The following is a 21,235-nucleotide window of genomic DNA, read 5'->3' on the forward strand; positions in this document are numbered from 1 at the left end:
TTCTTTTGATGTTTTCTAGTTTACACTTGTACTTCAGATAATATATTAAGATTTCATTCATTATTTCACTTAAATCAACTTGTTTGGGGTATGCTGATTCACAATGATGACATGATGATATGAAATATAACATAATGGCATTCATTTAACAAAGATTTTCAATATCCTCTGTCCATGTGGAGCAAAATGACTCGATGGAATGACATTAATATCGCAATATTATTTAATATCGACTGGAAACAAATAGTGAGTGTGTGTGAGTGTGTGTGTGTGTGTGTGTGGCTGTCTGTCTATATGTGGCCCTGTGATGGACTGGTGACTTGTCCAGGGTGTACCCCTGTCTTTCGCCCAATGTGTGCTGGGAAAGGCTCCAGCAGATCCCCGTGACCCTAGTTACGAATAAAACGGGTATAGAAAATGGATGGATGATGGAGGGATGAAAAACAAATTTTGGTCCTGTTCCTTTAACCCGGCTTCCCATGATACTTTGCGGTACAGGGCTGTGCACGTGTGTTTTGGACAGGAGTCTGAAAGCTGTCAGGGGAAAAAGAATAATGGAAAACCAGTTTATAAATGAAGAAGAAGAAGAGGAGTATAAACAGTTTCTGGCTCTCCACACTGCTGCTCTGAAGGCGGCTCGAATTTCCCCGCTGTACTGGAAAAGCTTGTATTATAAATTAAAACACGAGGTAAAAACACAGCTAAAGCTATACACCGGCGTGCGCGAGACAGTGAAGTTAGCTGCGCGAGATACGTAGTCTGCTGTAAAAAGACAATATTATGATATAACAATGTACAAGGCGGTTTTCATTAGTCATGTACGACTGAAGCCTGTTCATATTTAGTGTAGTGAGTGAGCTGTGTTTGTGTTGTAGGTCTTTGATGCCGGAGAGGTGTTTGGCATCATGCGCGTGGAAGAAGAAGATGAGGATGAAGATGCACGAAAAACGTCCAACCCTGGTCGTGAAGAGTCGTATAAAGTGATTGTAACTCGAGAAAGTGGCCTGCAGGCTTCTGATCCGACCAGGTGAGGGCGCTAAAGGATCATTTCAGAGCCATCTTTCAACAGCAGCTCACGTGCTAATGCGTAGTCGTTACTATAGCAACAGCTCGTTCGCAGAGATCCACATCAGCAACGTTATATAGGGAAGCAATCAAGGACAGGCTAGTGTGCTACGGCTCCATGAGAAATATTTTTGGTACTTTTTAGTTTAACCGGAGGAATCCTGAGCTGAGTGGGTTCACCCTGTGGTCAGAGAACACTCACCCTCTTCACAGGACAGTTGAAATTAGTGAGGCGCTAATTGGCAGCAATGATCTCTGCTCCTCCGGCTATGCAAGTCCATTGTCCTTCATATGAGTGTCCTCATGCACATTTTTCCCACTTGATGTCGGGTCGTAAATCATTATGATGCGACGCAGTACTTGGCGAACACAAATCCAGAAATGATCAGGTTAATAAAACTGGTCATGAATGGTGAAGTGATGGTGCAGTGATGGTTGTCTCTTTCCTTTGCAGCGTATACTTGGTGGATCACGCATGGACGTATCGTGTAGAAAGTGCCAGGCAGCAGCTGATCGAGATTCCTGGACTGTTGGTCCGAATGGCCAGCCTGATGGAACTTCCTTTCCACGGCGAGGTTCCTGATCCAGACATCGTGGACCTGGTGCTGGACAACATGTGGAAGTTTAATCAGACCTATCAGCTGTCTCAAGGGGTATGAAATGTTCCCAGTTTAAAGGATTGAGAAAACATAGCACCTTTCAGAATATCTTCAGTGTTTTTAAAATGTTTAAGTGCTTAAGGCTCTTGGTTATTGATTGGAGGATCGGGGATCAAGCCCCAGCACCACCACTGACCTCAACTTCCTCAGCTGGGATATGCAAAGAAAAGAATTCCACTGTGCTGTAATGTATGTGTGCCGATAAAGGCTTCTTGCCCTCAGTTCTTCTTCTTAAATTTAACAAAATATCCCCAAAATCTTGAATTATATAATAAAATAGAGTAATTTGGTTCATTCGATGATGAAGGATGTAATATTTACATTTCCGGCATTTGACAGACCCCCTTATCCAGAGCATCTTACATTTTCTTATTCATATTTTATACAACTAGGCAACTGATGGTTATGGACCTTGCTCACGGACCCAGAGGTGTAAGCTTGGTGGACCTGGGTTTCAAGCTCAAAACCTTCAGTACTCCAACACCTTAACCACTAACCCTAACTCCATGTCATATAATTCATCAGCCTCTAGACCTGTCAAAACAAATTAAGCATGTGAAATATACCCACTACGGCATTTAGGGCAGTTTGCCATTTTCAAAATGTAGGATATAGGAACCCATTTTAACACACATGATCTGTTTAGAGGTAACAAATGAATGTTGTGGATCTTCATGATTTTAAGTTAAACAGCAACAGATGGAAAATCTCAGCAACAGGTAGAAAAAATGTCTATTCTGATAACATTAACACATGTTTAAATGCTGCTTTACCACCCAGTCTGGCTTAATTTACACTGAAATGCTGATTTTACATTCTTAATCTTTTCCATTGTCAGCATTAACATCATTCAAATCAGATTCTGATTCACAGATAAATATTCTATACATCCCATAATTACAAGTCTCCTTAAAGAAAAGTTAACTATGAATGATTTCATGATTTTTATTAAATCTGTTTCTTTGGGATGATCCCGGGCTCTGTGTTATTGAAGATTGTGTGTGTGTGTGTGTGTGTGTGTGTTGCAGTCTGCAGAGGAGAAGGTGCCTGTCTGGTACATAATGGATGAGTTCGGCTCCCGCGTGCAGCACTCGTCTCAGCCGTCCTGCTGTATGGCTCCTCTGTTCTACGCTCCTCAACAGATCGCATATTCTGTCCTCTGGCCTCTGCAGGATCTGGAGAACGGAGGTCTCTCTCTCTCTCTTTCTCTCTCTCACACACACACACACTAGAAACCCTGTCACTCCCAGAAGCACTTTGGTTTGTTTTGGTTAGTGCTTGTTTCTGGTTAGTGCTTGTTAACCATGACTAAATGATAATTATAGGAATTATTGGTCCAGTTTTGGAATGAAAAACTAAAAAGGATATCAGGTCATAAACAAATAGTATCAAACAGCCAGTTCAGGGCAGAGCATGCCAAAATATATTCAGAATTTATCAGGGTTAAAACTACAATGGCTCTGAGGATTAAAAAGTCCTATCAAGTAAAACATAAAGTAGATGTTTATCTTTTAAATTATACAGAATAAACCTAAATAAATGCATAGAACATACCTGCCCAGGCTTGGGGTGTTTTCACCAGAGGAAGTTTGTCTTTTTGGTTTTAGTCTATTTCACACTGAGAGCACTGAAATGTTTATATGAGGGTGAGTGAAATGAATGTAAAGACATGTATTTACTTTCAGTCGGTTCAGAGTCTTAATTACGTTCTCATTGAGGCCTTGTTCACACCTGTTATTAACACGAGTCCTGAGTGCTCAGATTGTAAGCAGTTAACACCAGGTATAGGTGTGAACAGGGTCACATGTATCTCGAAGAAGTGTTGTGATCCGATCACTTAAACCCCTTTCAGAGGCATTCAGGGACATACATTTGTAGTGTGAACATGACTAAGGCTCATGTGTCCTGGATAACCAGAAAGAATTTTGCTAAAAGGTATTATTCTCTGCTGCTATGCTTACAGATAAACATGATGCTAAACACCAGAGACGAATGCAACTGCTTCTCTTAGCTTTGTTTGTTTTATTTACAGACCACTAGATGAAGACGAGTGAAATTGTCCTCCCTGTTCTGAATAATTAGTAGCAGCTCTTCTAGATCTTGAGTAAAAGGATTTGATTTCTTGACAACGGTCTCATGTTCCTGATCTCCTTCAGATGAGGTGACGAGGGATTACTGTTACGGGGAGCCTGATTCACTGGTGAGGAAGTGTCGACTGCTCCCATGGTTACCCACTGACCTGGAAGGAGTGAACGATGAGACTGATGAGCCTGCTGACATTTATTATGAGGTTTGTCTAATTGTCTATTCATAATCTGAAGCAGTCAGCAGAAGCAAAAGCGAAAGAATGTCCTTCAGGATTAGTAAAGTCTATCTTGTCTCATGAACTGATCCATTTCGGTGAGATGCTAATCTTACAGTCGTGGAAGGAGTCTCTAGTAACAGCATTAGCACTATTCAGCAAGACTTCCACCATGGGAGTCTGCAGGCGAGGACAAAGGATTAAATGTGTGAATTAGTCTGGTATATTTGTTTATTCCCTAGGCCCACTACTTTTGCTAGATGGGTGCATCACTGCAAAGACTACCCATCTATTCTAGAGGACCATGTCACCTAATGGTTCTAACATTGTGCCCAGAGGGTGGTGCTGTATGATAATGCACAAATACACACAGCACCTCTGGTGACATAGTGCTTTAATAAGCATGACATTTAAGTTGAACATCAGCCATGTCCTGCACAGTCACCAGATCTGAATATTATTGAGCCACTTTGGGGTGTTTTTGTGAAGTGAGTCAGGAAACGGTTATCTTTACTAACATCACATAGTGACCTCTCCACCATTCTGCAAAAAATCCCTCTGGCCACTGTGCAGGACATGTATCTTTCATTCCCCAGATGAATTTCTAAGCCAGGCCTGCTCTTGTCCAGTGTCTAAAGTACTCTGTTTAAATATTTTGGTCACTGTAGGGTAGGAAATTGGTCAGGATTTCCATTTAAAGTTGTCATTTGAGCGATAACAGTCTTGTAAAACTGCCATTATCACCAATAAGGCAATTTTAAATATGACTAGTTCAAATACAGGAAAGTTCCCCTGGATCTAGCACAACATTATGCAAACTGTCTCAGTCAACAGAACTAGTCTGTTAAACATGTTTATTACATAACCCAAGAGCAATAAATGAAACGTGGGAAATGTATGAAAAAACAACAGGGGGTTAAACAGACCTGAAAGTGATCATAGGATCCATAAATGATGCACTGGAGACAACATCTAGTTTAAGAGACTAACCGAATGGCACGAGCCCTGCACTGTCCACAGACAGAAAGACATTACAGTAGTGCTTGGTTGCAGATTCGCTCGCTAGGAAACTTCACCTCAGATGGAGCTGACTCCAGAGTAATGCTTCTTGGGGAAGTAATGCCTGAGGCTAAATACCTTACCACAAGGGTCTATTGTATGTGAATGAAGCTAAAATGAATGACCCTAAATGAAGAACAAGAATGACTTTGTGTCTTCAGATTTCCTGGTGTATCTCTTCTCTTCCAGACTCCAACTGCCTTACCTTTAATGCCTTAAATCAGTGGGAGTCAGACTCCCTCTGTGCATTAAATCAGGCCTTCAAGGACATACCCCTACATTCTTACACACCACTGGCCAGCCTTCCTGGACTCCGTAGCTTCTTGACAATGTTGCCAGTGCCAGAATGAGCTAATATATTCATCTGATTATGCAAAACCTTTCATGGGCCTTGTTGTCTGCAAACAAAGCTTGATGACACTTAGTAAACATCTAGATCTGTTGCTCTCACTGTGGAGTTCAGGCAGCCTCAAGCACAGAGGTCGGAATAGCCTGTGGGAAGAGAGAAACACAGAGCTCCTCATTCTCTGTTTGAGTGGAAGCACTTCTCTGACCACAACAGAGTCCATTGTTCAGATGATGATCTACTGAGAAAAGATAGACTTAAGTTAAAAGTGTTTCTGACTGGCTAGTTTAGATTTCAAAATTTATATGCTAATCGTTATGTGTTTGTGTGTGTGTGTGTGTGTGTGTGCACGCAGAAACCTTTTTAAGTGCTGTGCCACCTTTAAAATTAATCATCCATGAAGAATGCTGGAAAGAAACCTTGATTAAAGAGATAATGGTGGAAGGCAGTGAAAAGACTTGACATGTGAGAAGATCAAATTTGAGAAGAATGTGATAAGATTGTGCCAAATGGCAAGGCTTAAAGAAAAGCTGCATAGAGAAATTAAATTAAAATCATACATGAACATAATAAATAACTCTTCTTTATTTTATACTGGTACTATAGACTCTTGTGCCTTAACTACACTTCTGTTAAACTCGGGTGAGAGAATGTTGATAAATATCTCTAACATCAGCACCTTGTAACCAATCTGATTCAAGAATTCAGCTCTGATATCAATATAATAAACATATTATTAAGGTTATTTTATATTATAGTTTTTATTGAACTATACATCCGCTGTCATCTTAATGCCTCTGATTTCTTCACCTTAGACCATATTACAGGAGAACAAAGAGAGGCTCCCAGTCGAAGTCCAAGCCTACAGCGTGCCTGATGGGAAAGTATTAAAGTGAGTTATATTTCCATCCTCGTTACCATCACTGCTGCATGCTTATTGTGATAGATTTTTATTTTTATTTTTTGGAGGAAAACAAAAGGTGATGTATGCTGAAATCTACATCTGCATAAACATATTTTAAAATGTGTTGTGGGATTTATTTCTTGTTTTCCTTGAAAACCTTGAGTCATTTCCTTGAATATTTCTTATGCAACTTCCTAGTGGGAAACTTGTATTGAAGATAAATCCGATGTGAAGGAAGGAAGCATCATTCTTAAAGTGAATCATAGTTATGCCTTAGTATATCAGAATAATCCGTTTCTCAATATCCTGTCTTATTTCTACTGCATTTATTAATTTGTTTAGAATATCTTTACACCTCTGATGTTAATATTATTTAATATTATGTTTATTATTTAAATGCTTGTGTACAGGTTTACATTGATTGAGGTTTACAATTCATTAACATAAATCCAGTGTAGAAAGGAGTGTGAATTTTGTATTCATAAAATGTTTGGGACATTATTTGATGCATATTAATATATTAGCACACAGCACTGTTTCTTTCAGGTCTACAGGTATACATGTTGTGTATAAACCTTTTGGTAATATAAAATTTAAGTATAAAAGTTTTGCTCTGACCCCCTTGCGCTTTTCTCTGTTCATATAGATTTATGTTGAGCAGGCACCGAGCAGGCATTACATTATGACCACCTGCCTAAAATTGTGTTGGTCCCCATTTTGCTTCCAAAACGGCCCTGACCCGTTCTGTACTGTGTATTCTGACACCTTTCTATCAGAACCAGCATTAACTTCTTCACCAATCTGAGCCCGTCTGTTGGATCGGATCACACAGGTCAGCCTTCACTCCACACGTGCATCAATGAGCCTTGCCCGCCCATGACCCTGTCACCGGTTCACCACTGTTCCTTCCTTGGACCACTTTTGATAGATACTGACCACTGCAGACCGGGAACACCCCACAAGAGCTGCAGTTTTGAAGATGCTCTGATCCAGTGGTCTAGCCATCACAATTTGGTCCTTCATCAAACGCGCTCAAATCCTTACGCTTGCCCATTTTTCCTGCTTCTAACACATCAACTTTGAGGACAAAATGTTCACTTGCTCCCTAATATATCCCACCCACTAACAGGTGCCATGACGAGATCATCAGTCTTATTCACTTTACCCGTCAGAGGTCATAATGTTATGCCTGGTGTATATGTTTATATAGCATTTTTTAAATTTTGTACAGTTGTGTGTGTGTGTATGTGAGTGATGTGTGTGTGTGTGTAACAGGGTGTACACAGAGATGAAGCAAGTTTTGGACCATCTGAAACATCCTCAATTCCACTTCACCGAACAAGAAGAGGAAGCAGACGTACTCTGGATGTATTCTCACATCCGTGATTATAAGTATGTGTCAGTAGTATGTACATAGTAGTATGTTTCGAGGAAAAGTGCATATATTACACACACATGGTTCAACATCATAATTGAATGAAGAAAAATACTTGTTTGTGTGTGTGTTTATAATGACACATTGGTCTGCTGATAGGAAGCTGAGTGAGGAGCGGCCTCACGTCCTACTGAATCAGTTCCCCTGTGAAGCAATCGTAACCACAAAGGACTGCATGGCATCAGTGGCACGGAGAGCCAGACGAGGAGGACATGCACCATGGTGGCTTCCCACCACCTTTAATCTTCAGACAGAGCTCCCGCAGTTTATCAGACATTACCTCCAGAGGCAGGACAGGTCAGTTATCAGGATTTGTTTAATACTGAGGCAATACCTCTTTATGTTTAACTTATCAGGACCTTCAGATGACTAACACATGTACTTCTGTATTCTGTTCGGTTCCTTAGAGGAGAAGATAATCACTGGATCTGCAAGCCCTGGAACCTGGCCAGAGGTTTGGATACGCACATCACCAATGACCTCAACTACATCATTCGACAGAGAGAGAGCACCCCAAAGGTATGCAGTGTTTAAAAACTAATGGTCCTGAGACGGTCAGTGAAAGTAGAAATCGAAAAATAAATCTGCACCAATGTGAGACTCAGATTCAGATACTGGGGGGAAAAAACGAACATATTTTATCTGATCAAATGGAAAATCTAAGAAAGCTATAATCTAATAGATTTTTTAATGAATATAATGTATCTACATAAAATGATTTATATGCAACTGTGTATAAATTAAATTAAATACTGGGATTTGTTCAGAATCTTCCAAAAGTCTATAAGAAATGTTTTTACATCAAATTTATTTTAAACAGTGTAAATAATATTGATTTGCTGTTTCCAACAAGTTTTCTGTTCCCCATTGGAGCTTCCTGACAGTATTGGAATGTCTAAGTGTGTGTGTGTGTGTGTGTGTGTCAGGTGGTGTGTAAGTACCTGGAGGACCCCGTGTTGTTTAACCGAGAGGAGCTGGGTCTGGTGAAGTTCGACATCCGGTACATGGTACTGCTGCACTCGGTGAAGCCTCTGAGACTCTACGCTTACAACGTCTTCTGGCTCCGTTTCGCCAACAGGTTAAACCCCTACCTCACACACATACACTCATCTGTCTGGTCCGATATTATCCCTTTTCTGTGTATCTTGTCTAGCAGGTAAATAATATATTAGCAGCAGCTAATAATGTTCTGGATGTAATTCATACTATATTCACGCTGTCATTCTGAGACGTTTCTATAGTAACAGCTGACACAGGGTATGAGCGAAGCTGTAATCTAAGCCTAATAAAATTTAAAGGAAGGAGTCTCCAGTTTGAACGCTTTGTACACAACAGAGATAAAGTTCTGTCCGATTGCAGATGTGGAAATTTACCTGCGGACAGGTATTCGAGTGAAACCTTTTACCTTTATTCACGATCAAGGAGACGAGTTTTATAAAGTCTAAAGGACAATGCAGAGTCATCAGCCTTTTACAGCAATCATTTATACTATTTGCTTGTATCCTGTTTTTGTGTTAAACCATATTAAAGGAGAAGAACAAAAATCTACAAATCATTTCCTCACCCCCTTGTCATCCAAGATGTTCATGTTTTTCTTTATCCAGTCGTAAAGAAATTATGTTTTTTTGAGGAAAACATTTCAGGATTTTTCTCCATATAGTGGACTTCTATGGTGACCACGAGTAAGAACTTCCAAAATGCATCTTCAAAGGGCTCTAAATGATCTTAGCCTAGGAAGAAGGGTCTTATCTAGCCGAACAATCGGTCATTTTCATGGAAAAATAAATGAAAATCGTTTACTTGTTAACCACAAAACCTTGTCTAGCACTACCTCTGGGATGCTCGTCCGTGACGCTACGTACTACGTAATTCACATCGAGAGGTCACACATGACTTAGGAGGAACTACAGACCCAGTGTTTACAAAGCAAACATGCAAAGACCAAAGAAGTGCAAATAAATCGAATGCTCTTTACTAATAAAAAGATACTTTGTGTCATTCAACACGCAAAAACTTCGGAGCACTTCTCCTTCTCCACACTAGTAAACACTGGGTCTGTAGCTCCGCCTACATCACGCGTGACCTTCCGATGTGATTACATAGCTTTGCGGACACACATCCCAGAGCTTGTGCTAGACCAGCTTTTGCGGTCAAAAAGGTTACCTTTTTATTTTTTTAAGAAATTGACCGATTGAAGCCCTTTGAAGCTGCATTTAAACTGCATTTTGGAAGTTCATACTCATGGGCACCACTGAAGTCCACTATATGGAGAAAAATCCTGAAATGTTTTCCTCAAAAAGCATGACTTTTTTTACAATTTCACCTCAAGTATCATACATCAGCCATGACGGTGTGTGCCTTAACAAATCAGGCTTTCAAAGACATGCTTCTGCATTCTCACGGGAAGAGACAGATATCGTAGACTCCTGATTGCCCATGGAAAAGTTATGACTACGTAAAAAACAGATGAACTGATGATGATAAAGAAATAATTAACGAATAGACTAATAACTAATTGAGAAATGAATAACTTATTAGTAAGCCTATGAAATGAAAAAGATGTCTTCTGAGTCGTCCAGTTCTTAACACTAATGCTTCCTGCAGCACTGCAGCACTTCCCCCCCTGTTGTCTCGCCTTCTGAGAATATCCTCATTGTTTTTATCTTTGTACACACACACACTCGCATGTTCTCACATACTTAGAGAGGTCATAATGAACTTACAGGTTACTACAAGAAAACAATCAAAAAAAATTTAAGAAGTTCATTGTGACCTCTCTAAGTATGTGAGAATGTGTGTCTGTATATATAAATCTATTGCCATAGAAATCTTGTTCCCTTAGATAAATATAAAATCAGTTCGTCACAGAGAGCAGAGTCAAACAAAGAAAAATGTTTTATTGAGCTCAGTGGTGTCTTCAGAAACACCGTTCACATGGAGAGTACCACCGAAGAGACATCTCCCCCTCGTTTCTGCCCTTTATTATACTCTCAAGGTTCCCTGATAGGATCAGCCTTAGCTAGGCAGGGTGAGCCAACATCTACTGTCAGTTACTGCTGATAACATTTACAGGGGTTTAGCTGGCACCAGATGTTTCCCTTTTATCTGAAGATTCTCCATTGCTTCCTGTGTTTTTGCAAAAACTGAGCAGGGCACTCTGTTCTGGGAGTTATCTCTAAGGAGTACAGCCTACACAAGGTCACACACACAGAAACTCACTTATTGAATATAGGATTATAATTGAGTAAATACATTTGTTCATTCTATTTCTGTTACACTTATAAATTTCCACTATACTATCTATCTATCTATCTATCTATCTATCTATCTATCTATCTATCTATCTATCTATCTATCTATCTATCTATTTTTTTTTTGGTTACTCTTTCTCTGTCTCTCTACCCTCCCCCTAAAAAATTCTAATTCCTTCTCTCCGTCTCTCTCCTCCTCCAGACCGTTCTCTCTGGATCATTTTGATGATTATCAAAAGCACTACACGGTAATGAACTACGCTGAAGGTGTTCAGCTAAAACAGGTGAGAGCACAAATCTGTGAAATGTTATGTTAATGCTCCTGTTCAGGCATAAATCTGGAGGGATTACAGAATATATAACACCAAAATGTTAATGACAAAATGCGTAGTCATATTCAATCATCTTTAATCCTCCAAGTTATAGATGTATGGATCCTGCATAGTATGCAGTGTATTACTGTGCCCAGTATCTTGGTAAACGGCTTGCTTAATGGAACTGTGTGACACTGAGTTGACTAATAAGTTGTGCATTTGGGGTAATGAGGAAACCGGACACACATGGATGGGAGTATTGTGCCTTGTCGGGAACAGGATGTGGAAGTTTTTAATGTAATTGGATGGAAGGATGCACTTCTGGAAAGCGGAGTAGTATTTGTCTGCAGAGAAAAGCTCATCGTGATTCTTCAAAGAATAAAGCCTCAACACCCCGGCTCTCTGGAGTGATCTTTGCACCTTGGGTAATTGTTGTTAATTGCTACAACAGTGTTATGTCTTAGATGAGGAATCCCTGATTACGTGGTTGCTGTTAAGGAGATTGTTCGCTGAAGTTCTGGTCGATTCTAGGGTGACTTTTTGAGAAGCTTATCAAAGATGGTGGATGGAGTGATGACTTGTGTCACATATACAAATTTCTGAAGAAAAACCGAAATAACGGAGATCTCAGTCAGCAGACGAGAAGAAGCAGGTTTCTTTATTCAGACATGCAGTCAATAACATGCATTTCTGAAGAGAGCAGCTGTTCTCAAAAACCCTGAGAAATTCCCCTCTACTTATACCCCAGGCGCCCCATGACGCCTACTTTTCTCTAATTTGAATATTTCTAATATTCAATATTTTTAATACTTTACATTTTATATTTTACATACGGGTCGTTTCAACCGCACACGCTGCTCCCCACAGATCATCTTGGCCTCGCTTGCTGCCTTCCACAACGATGTTTAAGTTCCCTGATCTCTTCTTTTATGTTATTTTGACATTTCCTTATCTGCTTGATCCAAGTTAGATGCGCTGCTATGTTTAAGTAAGCCTTGCAGTTATGCTGTCTCATATCCTCCCCGCATCATCGCTGCCGTTCCAATGCTGTTGTTTACCATAGACTAGATCACACTGCCCTAACAGCCCACCACTGTCATATCACAGTAGCCTGGCTTGCCACCCACACAGTTTTCCCCTTGCCTTAGTGCATATCCTGGGCCCTGAGCCTTTAAGCGTTTCATTGCCTTTTCTCTTAGTGCCTGCAAAGCTTTATTTAAGATTACAGTCACACGATATGCACCTCACTCAGCGGTAACTTCTAATGTTTTCTCTTTTTCTATGTCCAGTCTCAGTGTGGTTATTATACTAGCACACTAATATTAATGGTTCTGCATGATTATTATAAAGGTTATACTTGATTATTATAGACTTGTATTAATCAAAGCCAGCTATTTAATCAATAGGTAAATAATTTTGATAGATAGATACTACTTTTAGGCAGAATATTGCTAAATTAAAGCTAAGTATATTACTTTTAGGCCAATTCAAAGCTAGGTATATAATTCTAAGCTAGCTATATAATTTCTCTCCGACAAACTCTTGCGTTATGTGGTGGCAAGTCTGTACTCTGCCTTGGAATGATTAACAAACTACAAATGGACACGAGCGTGCTGAAGCAAAGAGATAAGCAAGGTCCGCTTTCGCGGGGCCCCCTTTTTAAAGGAGTTTTGGGTGCATTCTAAACTAAATGTGTACGTGACCAACAGCATGAAACTCTCGTAGAATGGTACATCTCACTTCCGTAAAAGCAGCTATAGCATATAGAAGACAAGATATACGATGTTCTTGCATTCCACAAGTAGATTCTGCTCCTGGTACTGACAGCCACCTGGTTAATATCTTCCTCTCCCCACACACACACACACACACTGTCGGAACTCAGAGCCCCCTCTGAGTGGACATATCACAGGTGGAATTTTAGATTGTGTCTATTTCTATTATTTCCATAATCTTACCCAATGAACTCAATAAACTATCAAATACTTAGCCAAAATAACAGAGATCTCAGTCAGCAGACGAGAAGAAGCAGGTTTCTTTATTCAGAGATGCAGTCAATCGCATGCATTTCTGAAGAGAGCAGATGGTCCAAAAACCCCCAAAAAATCTTATACCTCAGACACCCCATGGCGCGTCCTCTTCCAAATTTAAATATTTCTAGAAATTTCCACATTATACTCAATGTATGTATACTTTTAATCCCTCCTTCCTTAATTAACATACTTACTATATTTTCGTATTTGTCCCAAAGACATCCCCTCTCAGCTATATTTTCGTATTTCAGCACAAAGACATCCCCTCGCTGCACTAATTCAGCATGATCATTATGAAAGTTACAAAAACATCCCCTTTATTTCACCCATCTCAGCACTGCTTGATGATTGAGTTACACATGTGCATTAATCAAAAGCTCCAAAGCCTAATATTATAAAGGATATATATTTGATATATTTGCATTACTCAAAAGCTTACTATTAATCCGAAGCTAAATAATTTTGATAGATATCTGGTAGATATTTGATATGTGATTGATAACCACTACTTCTAGGCAGAGCATTTTAAATCTAGGCTAATGTATGATGTATGATATCTATGTAATTTCTCCGACAACACACACACACACACAGCAGAGTTCCTGAAGGGTTACTTGTTCATCTATGTTACTTGTTAAAATTTCCACTACAGGTCTGTACTTATTATTTCTCGCATACATTCGGTTGTGAAACGCAGTTTGCGTACCAGACAGAGTTGTCGGCGATTCTCCCTATTGTGAAGTCATGCAGTGTGAAATCTCCTGTCACCGATCCATCATGTAGTGTGAACACAGCAGAGACTTAATGCTACCTTAGATAGTCGTGCAGCGTGAAAGCAACAGTGATCCGATGACTTTGAAAATTGTGTGAACCCGGCATTAGCCCTAAAGGTGTGTGTGTGTGTGTGTCTGTGAGACTGTGTGAGAGTGAGAGTACTGGGGGGATTGGGGTGGCATTTAGGTAATGCCTGGATACCTTTGCCCCAAGGTGTGCATGTGTGATATATATATTTTTTCCAGCTAATAGAAATGTTTGTTGAACTGCTTATTTTTGGTGTCAGTAATTCATAGTAAATCATGGAGCTTGAAACATCTTCCTGTCCGTCTGCATCTTAAAGGTCCACTATGACGAGTTCATTCCTATGTTTGAAAAGCAGTACACAGAATATCCATGGAAAGAGGTGGAGGTAAGACCTTTGTTAAATGCTACCTTCTGTAATCTCGATACGAATGCTTCCTGAGTGGAGGTAGGAGCTCAGAAGTAAAAAATAAATAAATACATAAATGAATAAAACAGGTTCTAAAAACAGGTTTGGATGACTTGTATTAATTCAAGATATTCATGTAAAATAAATGTGAAGGTTTTTCTTAAGGATTTCATTACAAATGATATCAGTGATAATAACATGAGTGAAAAGTAAAATCATTGAAATTTTTACATACAGTTATTATTATTTGGTTTGTCCTTTTTTTGCGTAATGACAGTGTGCACTCGGGCTGGATTGTGTAAAAAAAATGTGGGAGAACCCATGTTAGATCAGATCCATCGGTGTGTCGTATGAACATAAACACTGACCTTTTGTGCAAAGCAGTGAACATGGTCAGTTGGTTTACATTTAAATAGCAGCCTAGAAATTGTGCAAAATCTTGAATAATGAATAGTCAGAATGTTTCTCATTTCCTTTTTTATTTTAGAATCATCAAAATAATGTAGTGTTCCTATTTGTGTTTGTTTATTTATTTATTTATTTATTTTAGATCGTTGCACCCCACTGTGTGTTTTATGGAAAAATAGACTAATGACAAATTCACTAACACAATCATCTTAACATTAATTGATCTGACTCCAGTTACCACATTGACCAGACTTAATAATAATAATAATCAAAGCTAAAAACAATTTCCAAAAAGCTGATAAAGAAAAAAATAAGTTTTCAGACTGGATGTTTGGAGAGGAATAGTTTATTGTAGTCAGTCGCTGAGTACAAATTACAAGCCGCTCACAAGGAACATCTTATCAACCCCATGAATACACTTTCCAAACTTTATCCTTGTATCCTCTTCCCTTATCTTACATGATGACTTCAGCCACAAATCATTACCCCAAAAGAAACAAATGAACATTCCTTTATCCCAGTCATTAAGGGTTTTACAGCTTACGCTGTGAATCATTCTCAGTGTTTTGAGAAGACATCATGGGTGCATGCACACCACTATCTTTGTGTTTTGTGCTTTATTTATTATTTTAAATTTATGGCCAGTAAGACTCGACTCCCTAAATTCCAGTCCCAGGTTTCTCCTGGCACCAACACTGCTATAGAGACTCACATGCCTTAGCTTTAATATTAAACTTGAGAAGAGCTGCAGGAAATGATCTCTTTTTTGACAAGACTTACCAAAAAGTTTAGTTAGGCTTAAAAAACGCACTCAAACATTACATTCTACTCATCGTTTAAAACTATAGACCTTTAAGTCACTGGGAAGAAGTGGTGTCTTATACTCTTCATGATGTCCTCTCATCTTTTACATGTTCATAACTTCATGCAGGCTTAAAAATTCTCCCACACTGTCTATAATTTTTTAAAAATAAATAATTTTACGAAGAGTTAGTACATGTTCACATAAGCTGCTGTAATTAATGAATTTATTTTATATCAGACATGATTGAAAAAAGAGCTGATACCTGTGATGTCTCAAAATTATCTTGTGACATGATCTATCACAATCTAGTCATTATATCTTTCTATGGCTCAGTCCTAATGCACTCTACTACTGGAAGTGTATTTCTAAAATAATATAAGATATACTGTGATTAATTTTGTGTTTTTGTGTGTGTGTGTGTGTGTGCAACCAGAGGGATATCTTCAAGGCATTTGCAGAGCTCTTTCAGGCAGCGTCATCCCGTCCTGCACCGTACGGGATCGGGGCATATCCATCCTCCAGAGCGATATACGCCATCGACCTGATGCTGAAATGGGAACCAGCAGAAGGTGTTGCACAACGTTACACTCCACACATTCACTCATCCTTATCATACATCACACATCAGATCAACACGCTCAGCTTTCACTCAGCTTCGCATACACAGGAGAGAGGAAGTGGGAGGAAAGATAAAGAGCGCAGGAAATAGAGAGGGAGGAAAGAAAGGATGTGAGTGGCATAGAAATTTTATTCCCTTATGTAAATATAAAATCAGTTAGTCACCGAGAGCGGAGTCAAACAAAGAAAAATGTTTTATTGAGATCAATGGTGTCTTCACCGTTGCTCACTATGTTTTTGCAAAAACTTAGCAGTGCACTCTATTCTGGGAGTTATCTCTAAGGAGTACAGCCTGCACAAGGTCACACACACAGAAACCCACTTATTGAATACAGGATTATAATTGGGTAAATACATCTGATCATACATAAGTCTTCTATTTCCGTTAAACTTATAAATTACAGTGAGAGAGGCAAACTGGGAAAAGGGAAGAACAGAAAGAAAGGCCGGAGTATTAAATAAACCTCGTATCTCAAATCATTTCCAACCTCTTAAACTCAGAACTCTTAACGCCACAACCTCATTCAGCTAATGATGACTGCTCACATCAGCACCAAACACAGGAGCACTTCTTAACATTTAGGTGAATTTCACAGTACAGTTTGCTGTTATTCAGGAGTTAAACCTACACCACAGTTGCAGTGCAGTGAAAATTCTCCTGCTCCTTCTAGACTGTGCATATAAATAAACTGAATTTAATAAATGAAGGTTTAAGTAAAGTAATTGAAATAAAGAAGAAATAATAGAATGTGATGTTCACATGATTGATTACATTTTTTGGGTTCACTTGGATCCGGGGAAGATCTGAGCTCTGAGCTGATCTCAGGAAAGTGTGCTGAAATGTTTCAAAATGTGTGAACTTTACAGAATAAATAAATAAACGTTACTTAGCAGAAGGTCAGGAGTTCATACTGCAGCACCGGCACGTTGCCACTGTTGGGCCTTGTATCACCTCCAGTTCCTAAGTTTGGATATGTGAAGAAAAGTATTTCACTATGCTGTAGAATAAAGGCTACTGTGCCTGTACTGAGGAGTCTGATGGCCTCAGGGAAGAAGCTTCTCCTGGGTCTCTCAGTTTCAGCCATCAGACTACAGAAGCGCTCGCCTGATGGATGGGTGGGTTGGATTGTAGTCTTTGTTGATTTACGCAGCTCTGGTGCTGTACTGTCAGGTGTAGCTGTGATTCAGAGAGAGGAGAACACATCCCTCAAACCCCACAACTGCCAAGCTGATACTCTTGGGTCCCTGAGCTAGGCCCTTATTGATCAGTTGTGTAAAAGTAAGATGCATGTAAGTCACTGTGGATGAGATGTCTGCCAGATGCTGTAAAATGTCACGAGAGGAAAACCTGGAGATGCCCTCAGCTAGCCGCGTCACTCTCTGCAGGGCTTTGCAGTACTGGATTGTGCGGTTTCTATACCACACTAGGATACACACTCAGTGTCAGTATAGTACCAGTATAGAAAGTTCACTGGATCACTGGAGAGATTCTGAATTTTCTCAGCTGCAACCATCTAAGGTGGAACAGTCACTGTCTGGATTTCTTAGATTATTGCTAAAAACAGAAAAACATGGAGGTGTTCGTGTTCCAAATTTAGCATATTAACTATAGACCCTTTTTGTGCCGCCTTCACGATTTCATCACAGCACTAGCTGGAGGCAAAACAAAGGGAAAACTGGAGGCGGCCAGTACAAACCAGTACAGAATCGGCTACACAAGGAGCACAAATGTCATCTTTTTGTGTTGTTGGGTACAGGCTCCAATACCGCCGCTGCCAGACAAAAAAAACGAAGACAGCTGTGGTTAAATACAATAAAACGAGCGGACTGGACAGAAACAATCATCAAAAATGCTCAAATTTGCAAGCGCACACTACGTATCAGATAAGGTTAAAGAAACTATTGTTTTTTGTTGGTATGGTTTATGGTTTGGTTACATGTCTAAATATTTCTTATGTAACGCTAACTTTTTAGCGTGCAAGTTAGCTAACTTTAGTTAAAACTATACGGCTTTAGTTTTTCTTTACTATACATGCTCATTTTTTCTATCAGAAAGGTGTAGATGTCAGGTCCCTCAATCGGAGGTCATCCTGTCGCATCGTCCATCCAACGAGTGAGCGTGTACGGGTCAGCCAATCTGGTTCTGTCCGTTAAAGTTTATTTTTTCAGATAACATTTGTGGTCCTGGACAGTGAGTGACCTAACATAGTCAAATAAATTCGGCTTTTGAGCAGTCATTGTTTTAACACAAACTAACAAAACTAAAAAGCAGTCAGAGAAATCTTTCTGCCTCCACCTAAGCTCCGCCCACAAAAAAACGTCATAATGTTTACTAATACTTATTGTTAACCAAGTTAATGAAAATTTACTGTCTTATAAAACCCACCATCCTTTCTTTCCATCTCCATCTAAATACTGTATACTGATACTTTCATGAATCTCAGTTTTTATGACATCACATGCTCTTGTTTTCTTCTTCGCTCTTCTTTGCTTCTCAGGAAATCGTGTAATGCAGCCTCAGATCCTGGAGGTGAATTTTAATCCGGACTGTGCACGGGCCTGCCTGTACCACCCCGACTTCTATAACCACATGTTCCAGACTCTGTTCCTGGACCAGGCTGACCAGTGTCCAGTCACTCAGATCGTCTAACTCCACTGGCTCTCAGCACAGTGTTGCTTTTTTAAGGGAAATTAAAGGTGATGTAAAGCTTCAGAATGATGGTTCTTGAGTGTTTACAGCATATTAGTTTATTTTAGTCTAATACATATAGATAAATGACTACATGATGGTTTATTCTGATCTGTAAACAACCCCATAAAGTGAACCAACACTGAAAAAATCTACGTTCTGTATAAATAAATTGAAATAAAATTTCTAAATAATAAAGAATAGTCATGCTTTCTGATTGAGTGAGAATTTTTTTTATTAGGCTTTGTTCATAGAATATAATTTATATAATATAGGGGCCACAAACCGTCCAAACTGTTTTTGACAGTTTTATGACCAGAAAAAGGTGAAGATACGGATGGATGGATGATCCCAATGCACCCTATTTGAATTCTAAGAGCAGTAAATACATTGTATTGAGGGTTTTAGAATAGGGTTTACAAATGAAGACTATAATTTTATGACTAACGGTAATATAGACTTAATCTCAGCTTCAGAGGTTCTCTAGGTGTAGCGCTTTATGGTTGCTGATTGGCTCTCTGGATTCCTCCGCCCCATAATGCCACTGTCGCTGTCCATAGTGCTGAATTAGAGCTTTTTTCCAGCCCAATGGCGATAGTAGCGTAAGAAGCGCTATTTAATTGTTTGGAGGTGGCAGTGTGAGCTCCATGGTCACAATGTGTTTGTTCAGCTACCATTTTCTTATATTGTGTATTGATCTAGTAGTTAGAGTAAGTCCTAATTTATCAAACTTTGAGTGTAAAAACACCTTTCTCAGAACAGAACAGAAGGTGTGCATATACTGTCAGACTGCAGTTTATCTTCTAATCACAACGAGTTATTATATTCATACTGTGTTGCCTGGTGTTGCACATTCAGTTAGCACATTTATTGTAAAGGTCATCATAAATAATGGTAATGTTGACAGTGTTAGGATAGGTCAAATGTCTGGGGTCACAGTACCATTTGTTTATGATCTCATCTTACGACCTTGATATACGTTGTTTTTGTGATATACTTGCCAAAGCGCCAGTGAATACATCGGCCACCACATCTCTTTCTACTGACGTCTTTTGTTTACTTATAGATCTTCTTTCTTCTTCTTCTTCTTCTTTCAGCTTATCCCTTCAGGGGTCTCCACAGCGAATCATCTCTCTCCACCTATCCCTATCTTCTGCATCCTCAACACTTGAACCCACTAGCTTCATATCCTCATTTATTACATCCATATACTTCCTCTTTGGCCTTCCTGGCAGCTCCATGTCCAACATTCTCCTACCAATATACTCACTCTCCCTCCTCTGAACATGTCCAAACCATCTTAATCTGTCCTCCCTAACTTCATCCCCCAAACGTCCAACATGAGCCGTCCCTCTGATGTACTCGTTCCTAATACTGTCCAATCGTGTCCCTCCCAAAGAGAACCACAACATCTTCAGCTCTGCTACCTCCAGCTCTGACTCCTGTCTCTTCCTCAGTGACACTGCCTCTAAACCATACAGCATGGCCGGTCTCACCACTGTCTTGTACACCTTCCCCTTAATTCTTGCTGAAATTTTTTATCACACAGAACTCCCGACACCTTTCTCCACCCATTCCAACCTGCCTGCACTCGCTTCTTTACCTCTTTCCCACACTCTCCATTACTCTGGACTGTTGACCCCAAGTACTTAAACTCCTGTACCTTCTTCACCTCTTCACCCTGTAATCTTACTGTTCGACTTCCCTCCCTGTCATTCACACACTTGTACTCAGACTTACTACGACTGACTTTCATTCCTCTTCTCTCCAGCGCAAACCTCCACTTCTCCAGGTTTTCCTCCACCTGCTCCCTGCTCTCACTACAGATCACAATGTCATCTGCAAACATGATTGTCCAAGGAGACTCCTGTCTGACCTCCTCTGACAACTGGTCCATCACCATAGCAAACAGGAAGGGGCTTAGAGCCGATCCCTGATGCAGTCCCACCTCCACTTTGAACTCCTCTGTCTGACCTACAGCACACCTCACCACTGTCCTGCTCCTCTCATACATGTCCTGCTCCACTCTGACATACTTCTCTGCTACTCCTGACTTCCTCACACAGTACCACAGCTCTTCTCTTGGCACCCTGTCAAACGCTTTCTCCAAGTCTACAAACACACAGTGCAACTCTCTCTG

General features: G+C 39.8%; 1 protein-coding gene across 1 annotated transcript; it reads left to right on the forward strand.

Annotated features, from left to right (window-relative positions):
- The first annotated feature begins 475 nt into the window (after positions 1-475).
- ttll12 (tubulin tyrosine ligase-like family, member 12) lies at positions 476-19,311 on the forward strand. Its single transcript, XM_058417232.1, has 14 exons — positions 476-689; positions 876-1,027; positions 1,520-1,718; positions 2,753-2,912; positions 3,881-4,014; positions 6,247-6,323; positions 7,611-7,727; positions 7,870-8,067; positions 8,178-8,289; positions 8,697-8,848; positions 11,224-11,305; positions 14,486-14,554; positions 16,222-16,357; positions 18,905-19,311. Exons 1-14 carry the CDS (start codon positions 480-482, stop codon positions 19,054-19,056), a joined length of 1,950 nt encoding a protein of 649 aa, XP_058273215.1. The 5' UTR covers positions 476-479; the 3' UTR covers positions 19,057-19,311.
- Positions 19,312-21,235: the final 1,924 nt, after the last annotated feature.

This window comes from Hemibagrus wyckioides, linkage group LG19, assembly GCF_019097595.1.
Source record: "Hemibagrus wyckioides isolate EC202008001 linkage group LG19, SWU_Hwy_1.0, whole genome shotgun sequence".
NCBI classification, from domain to species: domain Eukaryota; kingdom Metazoa; phylum Chordata; class Actinopteri; order Siluriformes; family Bagridae; genus Hemibagrus; species Hemibagrus wyckioides.

Bases quoted from the DNA above. Each gene is read 5' to 3' on its own strand.
- ttll12 (XM_058417232.1), top strand. From the start codon at position 480: ATGATACTTTGCGGTACAGGGCTGTGCACGTGTGTTTTGGACAGGAGT. The intron at 1,028-1,519 runs GTGAGGGCGCTA...TTTCCTTTGCAG, and splicing joins CAGGCTTCTGATCCGACCAG to CGTATACTTGGTGGATCACG. The intron at 8,068-8,177 runs GTCAGTTATCAG...TCGGTTCCTTAG, and splicing joins TACCTCCAGAGGCAGGACAG to AGGAGAAGATAATCACTGGA.